Source organism: Boleophthalmus pectinirostris, unplaced genomic scaffold (genome assembly GCF_026225935.1).
Source record: "Boleophthalmus pectinirostris isolate CB_2022bp ecotype Guang Dong unplaced genomic scaffold, ASM2622593v1 HiC_scaffold_19, whole genome shotgun sequence".
NCBI classification, from domain to species: domain Eukaryota; kingdom Metazoa; phylum Chordata; class Actinopteri; order Gobiiformes; family Gobiidae; genus Boleophthalmus; species Boleophthalmus pectinirostris.
The window spans coordinates 39,676,299-39,684,844 of record NW_026571140.1 but is presented as its reverse complement, the minus strand read 5'-3'; the positions used below and the strand labels follow the sequence as shown (position 1 = coordinate 39,684,844).

Genomic DNA, 8,546 nt, shown 5'->3' with positions numbered 1-8,546 from the left:
TGCGTTTAGCTCCGGCCTCGCCCAACTATTACAGAATTTGTCCTTCTTTAACATTATCAGCTCCCTTGGTCGACTCAAAGCGGTCGCTGTGCTCTTCTCGTTTTATCTCGGTCTGCTCGTCTCCTTTTGAGTTCCTAATTAAACCTCCTTAAAGGGATAGTTCGGGTTTTTTGACATGAATCTGTATCTGTAGCGCGCAGTGATACGAACGGAGAGAAAATAGTGCCAAGCGATTATGAGGTCTGACTTTTTGGAGGACGATGGTTTTGTGACGCGAACGTATCGCTCTTTTGAACACATAACGTTTTGAGAAGAAAAACGCTTTAGTTTAATGTCCCCCAGGCCAACTTGCCGGACTACTTTCGTCGGACGCTTCCGGGGGTAAGTCAGTGTGGACGCCATACAGATTTATGTCAGAAAACCCGAACTATCCCTTTAAGTTCACCGCGTCCTGGACTGATGTAAATAAACGCCTTTGTACAACTCTAGGACTCGTAACTCGTCAGGACAACACTTATTTTCACAAACACTCGGATTACAAAACAGCGAAAATGTCTGAGCCGAGTACGGTTGTGCACTGAGCCGATGAAGATTAAATAAAAATAAATAAATGTGTGTTATTAGAGGAGACTTGGTTTGGGTCAGTTTTTGTTTCACTGAGTTGAAAAATAAATTACAAAATGTATTCCAGATTGCGTTTTGTCTGGTACAGAAGAGGGCGCTTGAATTACGAGTCAGTCTGTCTCCCCCTGCTGGTGAAAAACGGGTAATGCAGCATGTTGAAATGACGATTTAGCAGCACAGCGAAAAGCAACGTGACATCAATAGATAAATGCAATAATGAGGTTAATTTATGAACACGCACAGGATTACTCAAACATGTACGAATGAAACAAAAACACAACCCGGGTTTGACAAAAAAAAAAGTTAATTTAGCATAATATGAGCGAAAGGGAGTAACTAAAGGACCCTCTTTTTTGTTTTGGCTTCATCAAACCAGGAGTCTGTGGTTCTCAGCAGCTTTTTTTTTTTTTTTTTTACCCCCGTTTGTGCTGTTAGGATTCTAGTATTTGTAAAACCGGTTACAAAACTAAGCTTTTAAATAACATATTAACATGAAGTGACAGAAAGGTGAAAAACACAGCGAGAAAAACGTGATTTCTGAAAAACAGACGAGCTCTTTCAACACTTCAAATGAGTATCTCCATGAGTAAAAACGACTTGAATTCAGAATACGACATGTTTTATAAGCTTCAGTTTTGTTTTTGATGCTCTCGTGAGTCCTCCCTCTCTTTGCTCTCTGCGCTAAGTCACTCCCCCTTCAGAGTGACTTTGAGTTACAATCTAAACTACTGGTTTGTGAAGTTGTTTTGCATTATTTTTTATCATTTTTGGATATTTATGAAGAATTGTCGTGTGGTTTGTGGGCGGAGCCTTGGACAGGGTTCCAATAGGGCTTGGGAGAGATTGCTAAATTACTCAAACACGCAGGTGTAGTGGGCATGGTACATGGGGGTTTTCTGTCCGCCCACTTCTCCTGATGTGAGATGTAAAAAAATAACAAATATAAAATAGGCTCATGAAATCTGCAGTACTGTCCGATAGTGATTCGAACCAAGGCTGAACTAGGACCAAAGCAGGACTAAAACAGGTCTAAACCAGGTCTAAACCAGAACTTAACCAAGACTGAGTGTGGGGTGACCGCGGGAGAAAGGACCGGCGCAGAGCTTCGTGCCCCACAGCCGTCTCCCCGATCGTACTTTGCGAACACCCTACAGGCTCTACAGGCTCGGGGTTCTCTCTCTCGCTTTTAAGTCTAAGATTAGTCCTGGTTTAGTCCTGGTTTAGACCTGGTTTAGTCCTGATTTAGGCCTGGTTTAGTCCTGGTTTAGGCCTGGTTTAGTCCTGTTTTAGTCCTGGTTTAGTCCTGGTTTAGACCTGGTTTAGACCTGGTTTAGTCCTGGTTTAAACCTGGTTTAGTCCTGGTTTAGAGCTGGTTTAGTCCTGGTTTAAACCTGGTTTAGTCCTGGTTTTGTCCTGGTTTAGTTCTCCTGGTTTAGAGCTGTTTTAGTCCTGTTTCAGTCCTGTTTTAGTCCTGGTTTAGACCTGGTTCAGTCCTGATTTAGTCCTGGTTTAGACCTGGTTTAGTCCTGGTTTAAAGCTAGTTTAGTCCTGTTTTAGTTCTGGTTCAGTCCTGGTTTAGTCCTGGTTTAGACCTGGTATAGTCCTGGTTTAATCCTGGTTCAGTCCTGATTTAGTCCTGGTTTAGACCTGGTTTAGTTCTGGTTCAGTCCTGGTTCAGTCCTGGTTTAGTCCTGGTTTAATCCTGGTATAGTTCTGGTTCAGTCCTGGTTCAGTCCTGGTTTAATCCTGGTTCAGTCCTGGTTTAGTCCTGGTTTAGTCCTGGTTTAATCCTGGTTCAGTCCTGGTTTAGTCCTGGTTTAGTCCTGGTTTAATCCTGGTTCAGTCCTGGTTCAGTCCTGGTTTTAGTCCTGGTTTAGTCCTGGTATAGTTCTGGTTCAGTCCTGGTTCAGTCCTGGTTTAGTCCTGGTTTAATCCTGGTTCAGTCCTGGTTCAGTCCTGGTTTAGTGGTTTAGTTCTGGTTCTGGTTCAGTCCTGGTTTAGTCTGGTTAATCCTGGTTCAGTCCTGGTTCAGTCCTGGTTTAGTCCTGGTTTAATCCTGGTATAGTCCTGGTTTAGTCCTGGTTCAGTCCTGGTTTAGTCCTGGTTTAATCCTGGTTCAGTCCTGGTTCAGTCCTGGTTTAGTCCTGGTTTAATCCTGGTATAGTTCTGGTTCAGTCCTGGTTCAGTCCTGGTTTAATCCTGGTTCAGTCCTGGTTTAGTCCTGGTTTAGTCCTGGTTTAATCCTGGTTCAGTCCTGGTTTAGTCCTGGTTTAATCCTGGTTTAGTTCCTGGTTCAGTCCTGGTTCAGTCCTGGTTTAGTCCTGGTTTAATCCTGGTTCAGTCCTGGTTCAGTCCTGGTTTAGTCCTGGTTTAATCCTGGTTCAGTCCTGGTTTAGTCCTGGTTTAGTCCTGGTTTAATCCTGGTTCAGTCCTGGTTTAGTCCTGGTTTAATCCTGGTTCAGTCCTGGTTCAGTCCTGGTTTAGTCCTGGTTTAATCCTGGTTAGTCCTGGTTAGTTCTGGTTCAGTCCTGGTTCAGTCCTGGTTTAATCCTGGTTAGTCTGGTTTAGTCCTGGTTCAGTCCTGGTTTAGTTCCTGGTTAATCCTGGTTCAGTCCTGGTTCAGTCCTGGTTTAGTCCTGGTTTCAGTCCTGGTTCAGTCCTGGTTTAGTCCTGGTTCAGTCCTGGTTTAGTCCTGGTTTAGTCCTGGTTCAGTCCTGGTTTAGTCCTGGTTCAGTCCTGGTTTAGTCCTGGTTCATGTGTTGTAGTCTGTGGTTTATGTTCTGTAGGTGATTCTGAACAGCGTTAATATTAATAACATCGATGACGTCACGAATCTCGTACCTGCACTTAAAAAAATCCCCACTCCACCACTGCAAACATGTATGAAGCCTGGACATATGAAAACCCCTTACGACAAACTCCAAAAATACTCCCTCTTTAAAATAAAAACTCTTATTTTAAACCACCAAGCTAAAAAAAACAAACGTTGTACCATTTCTAACTTTCTAATCGCATAAAACTGTAATAACAAAGTCCCAACATCACAAACCAACTTGATATTCTGAATTCAAATCATTTTACCAACAATTTTTAACAGTGAAACACCAAATTAATATTTTAAAATTACAAAAAATAACATAGAATTCTTTTAGCTTTCCAATACATTCCTTTACCTGTGTTTAAAATATTCTTAAATTATTCACAGTTTTCAAAATATTCGGAGCCAAAGTCCATTCTTTTTCTCTTTCTTTTACACATCCCTGAATAGTCCGTTTTGTTTTGTTTAGTTCAAAGCTCCTTGAATCGTGATAATGTCCTTTATATTGTCCTCGTGGATTTACATAAAGAGGGGCACAGTCTGTGGTTCTGTGTTTGTGCTACACTGATCAGATCCTGGTTTCTTCTGTACATTGCATCTCCGAGGGGCTTAAAACTCACTGCAAAAAAAAGTCAATAGCTGCTTTACTTTAATTCAGAATATTAAGAGAATATTTTAAAAGCGTTTGTATATTTGTAAGGGTAAAGTTTGTGTTCGCACGACTTCACGACGTTCAAGAATCTCTTTAGTTTAATCTGAGCTGGAGCCGGGTCTGGATTCTCAGGCGGAGTTTGCGGTGTAAATGTCAGATTATAAATTTGTTGGTTTACGGTTCATATCTTTGTCATTCGTGGGCCTATACACACAAAACAAGAACTGGCACAAAGTTCAATATCTTCTCTGTCAGTATAAATAAACAAACATTTGTGGAGCCGATCAAATAATAAACAATATGAACTAAATTTGGATATTTTGTTCAAAAACAGTGAATCTCCCACAGAGTGACATAGGCCAATGCCTCCATCTAAAAGTGTGACTTAATCCAATTCTAGAAAGTGAAGTGTTATCCTACTATTGTCCTACAATCAAGATGGCAAGTTTGTGCAGTCATTAGCTGCACTTTAGAAGTTGTAGGAATCAGAATCAGCAGAAGAGCTGTTTCAGCAAGGAACGAGAAATCCAGCGAACTGTTTTGTCCTTTTTCAAATGTTGCGCATGTGTGAAACCACCCCCCCCTCCCCTACAGCTCCTACGTAGAAACACCTCCTCCCTCCTCCTCCTTACGCCAGAAACAGGTTTGTTTACAGCCGCTGCACATGACTTGTAAACAACTAACTACAGTGTTGGTTAGGCAAGACGGAGAAGTGAGAAGCGGGGGTGCGGACGAGAAGAGCGAAGCAGGGTGAGCGAGAGGAGAGGAGAGCGTTTCGCGCGGAGAGTGCCGGAGAAGTGAGGAGCAGGAGGGAAGAGCAGGATCGGGCAGCGGGGAGAGGAGCAGGAAAGGGGAGCAGAGAAGGTTGCGCGGAGATTCCGTGCGAATGAACTAGCTACAACACGCAGCAGCAAGCGGACTCTTTCTTTGCCTTGAAAATTACGTTTTCAGACATAGGATATCGCTTTCGTGTCCTGAAAAACGTTTGTCTAACTCTTGGAAATAAAGTACGTTTTCATAATAAGCAGAAGTTTCCTGTCCAGGAGTAATTTGTGGACCAGTGCGTCAGTCTTTAGACCCTGCGTCTGCTTCAGTCGCGCCATCGCTGGAATGAATCTTCAAGAATCACCTTAGTTTGGCTTCGCTGCTTTTCCCCTTGTCTTCTTCTTTCAGCGACCTCAAAAACGGACTTTCTTTTGCGGCGAACTGCTCCTGGATTCTTGTCGCCATTTCAACAAACTTTGTGTGAACTGCGAGGAAGATATAGGTCAAAAAAAGCCGCTAAGAACTGTTGCGTTGGTGGAGTAAACAGCGTCTGTGCGTCTTGCGTCTGTGGACTGCGTGACAGTCGTACGTAAACCACATAACGGCAGCGGCGCAGGCAAGTCAGTTACTATAGAAACGTAGGGAGATTTGATTGACAGCCTGTCAGCTCACAGATAACGAGGCAGTGTCGTTATCTATTGGCAAATGTTTAGCCCCACCACGTCCAGAGTTGATTAATTTTTATTCTCTTTTTTTTGGTCATCATAATTACAAGGCTACTGCATCTGTATAATCTATCATTGACAATTTGAAACAAAAAAAAATCCTCCATACAACCTTTAAATTAAAAAAAGTACCCGCCTACCATCGAGTAAATGAATCCTAACGCTGCAAGGTCATGAACCAGGCTAATAGACCACTGCGTGTGATTTAACCCAATTCTAGAAAGTCCCTTTAAAACAATCTGACCATAAAGAACTGACTAAACTGGAGCTACAACACGTGAGAATTTTTGTCACTCACTCTCACAATTTTTGTTGAAAATCAAACTCCTAAACAGGATCATGGGCGCTCGTATCGATCACAGGCTCCTGAAAAGATGTTGTTTAAATGCTTTTAGTATTTTTTCAGATGATCTTTAAGCTAATTGGGCTGTGTTTGCTAATGTGTGCACTGTGTAACCATGGTAACTGTTGAATATTACCCCATAGACATACATTCAGTACTCCCCAACGTGATGTCGAAGTATCAATAACTTCGGGATCAGACTAGTAACATAAACAAATCGTAACTGTAAAGTTGGTAAAGTATTCAGGTCATTTAAAGTAAAGTAGATATTGTTTTTTGCAGTGCAGTGAAGCAGGGAGGAGGTGGGGCTGTAGTTGGTTGTGGGTGAGATTCCCAGTGTCTTGCTGCGGGGCCCTAGAGCAGGGAGGAGGTGGGGCTGCCCTGCGGGGGGGTGTGGGAGCAGTGGGCAGGACTGGGCCGCACTGGGAGAACGTCGTAGTGGCTCGGGATGTGGCTGTTCCTGGGCAGGTCGTACAGGTTCTGGGGGTAAGAGGAGACCGCCTGGATCACACTGATGGTCGGCTCTGGAAGAAAAAACATCAACATTTAATACAGATCTCATCTCAGTCTAAGGGTGTTTTCACACCGACAGTATTTGTTGCACCAAACGGTCCATTCAAACCAAAAGTGGTTAGTTCGGTTCGTTTGCGTTGGTGTGAAAGCGTCAATCGGACTCGGACCCGAACCAAATCAAGCGGACCAAGACCGCAAAAAAGAGGTGGTCTCGGTTCGCTTGAATTCGCACCAAATGACCAACTTTGGTGCGGTTCCTCTGGTGTGAACGCGAACCCGGGTCCAAGCCATAGACAGTTTGGACAAACAGACTATTCCAAATGCATCATGGGAGGGACACGCGTCTCCTCTGCCTGAAGTGACGCTGTACGACTCCAGCGCAGTAACAGATTGTTGTCCAGACGCAGACGCGATTCATTTTCAAATCATTTTACCAACAATGGCCAATACAGAGAATGTAACACACGAAGATCAGAGCAAGTATCAGTGTGCGAACGTGTGGCTCCAGAGTGAGTCAAAATTGGGGGTGCGTACCCCTGTTCAGGACCTACACGCACAGAGACGACCCGGTGTCCCCCGTGATCACGCAGCAACCAACATTTGTTATTTTAGGCTTTAATTAACCAAATAATTTCATGGCAATAGGCAATAGCCCATTCAATTGATACAACTTAAAAAAGTCCCTGTTTTTAGCCTAGTGTGAGAAATACAGTCGGACTAGATCCAAACCAGAGTCCTGAACCAGCGGGGGCAGGTCCAGTTCAGTCCGGGCTCAGAGGAGCTGGAGCGGGGAGCCTCGACCTGAGGAAGCTCTTTCCCCGGGAAGAACCAAATGCACCAAGGACGGACGCTCAGAACAACATATAACAAACCAAACTGGACTCACGCTTCTGTCCGGATGCTGCACCACCTCAGAACCAGCCGCGGTTCTTGAGCGCGGGGGACAGGAGCAGCAGCGCATTCTCGCTTTCCCGCACAGTACCAGCGCGCAGACGACAGAATGTACCCGCTCGGACCCAGTCATTGCGCACTGGTCTTGCTCGCCACCCTTTGGAACCAGCACATGGAGGACAGAGCCTCCGGACCATCTGACCAACGCGCTTGTAACAGACCAAGGACCAGACCCCAGCCCCGTCCTGAGGAGCTGTTGGCTGCTGCTGTTACCCGAACTCTGGGCTGATGCGGTGAGTTTGTACAAAGTTCTACATGTTGCTGTTTTATAAGTTCATGGTGATAATTTGAGATGAGGACGGCCCGTGGTGTTAACAGGATCATCGTGTTGATAACTGGAGTATCGCTGTTTTACCGGGGAAACAGAGACACGTGAATCGAACCAGTTTTGGTTCGTTTGCCGGTGTGAACGCGGACCACACTGGAGTGTATTTGCTACATAATAACAATTTTATTGCCTGGTGCGAACCAAATAATCGAACTAGCGGTGTGAAAACGACCTGAGTGTTACTGTCACAGGCTCGTGGGTGGAGGAGCTGGTGTTGGTGTAAAGAAAGAAGAGCAGAGGTGAAAACACACAGCCCTGTGGAGCCCATCACCTCTGGATCTCCTCAGGTCTGTGTACTTTCCCCACTGCTTTTCTTCCTTAAAAAAATACATTACTGTCTAACATTTTAACCTTGTATCTTGTTTTTATATTTTTCATTTTCCTGATTTAGTGGAAGGTGACCTTTGAACTTACGGACCAATAAATTATAAAAAAAAATAAAAATAAAGTAGCAAGAAATTTGACTACAATAATTATTTTATTTTTTTAAATATACATTTTTTGTTGTATTTTTACTCTGAAAAATGTGTGCCTTTACTCTAAGTTGACTTGCATCTCCACAAACCTGACCTGACTTGTAGGAGGTCCTGCTTGTGTCCGTGGAAATGTTGTTCCTTTGGCGCCACCTAGTCTCTCCACTCAGTTTTATTTCTTTCCAGTGACTAGGTCAGGAATCAGAATACACTAGACGGTTTACAAAAACAACAGAAGTGCAAGTCCGGGCTCCAGCCAATCAGTGAAGAGCCTTATATTCTGTGTTGGCAACGATTCCCGAGATCGAGGATTTAAAGCCGGAACAAAGAGAATGTTTGGTGAATTTTATCAAG

The 8,546-nt window shown here is 44.0% G+C and overlaps 1 protein-coding gene across 1 annotated transcript in view; it reads right to left on the bottom strand.

Moving 5' to 3' along the window:
- Positions 1-6,281: 6,281 nt before the first annotated feature.
- The window catches only part of LOC110162155 (multiple epidermal growth factor-like domains protein 11), a 265,012-nt gene continuing 262,747 nt past the window's right edge, over positions 6,282-8,546 (bottom strand). The window contains exon 25 of the mRNA XM_055154873.1: positions 6,282-6,451. Within this exon, the coding sequence (XP_055010848.1) occupies positions 6,282-6,451 (170 nt within the window). The remainder of the gene's footprint in view (positions 6,452-8,546) is intronic.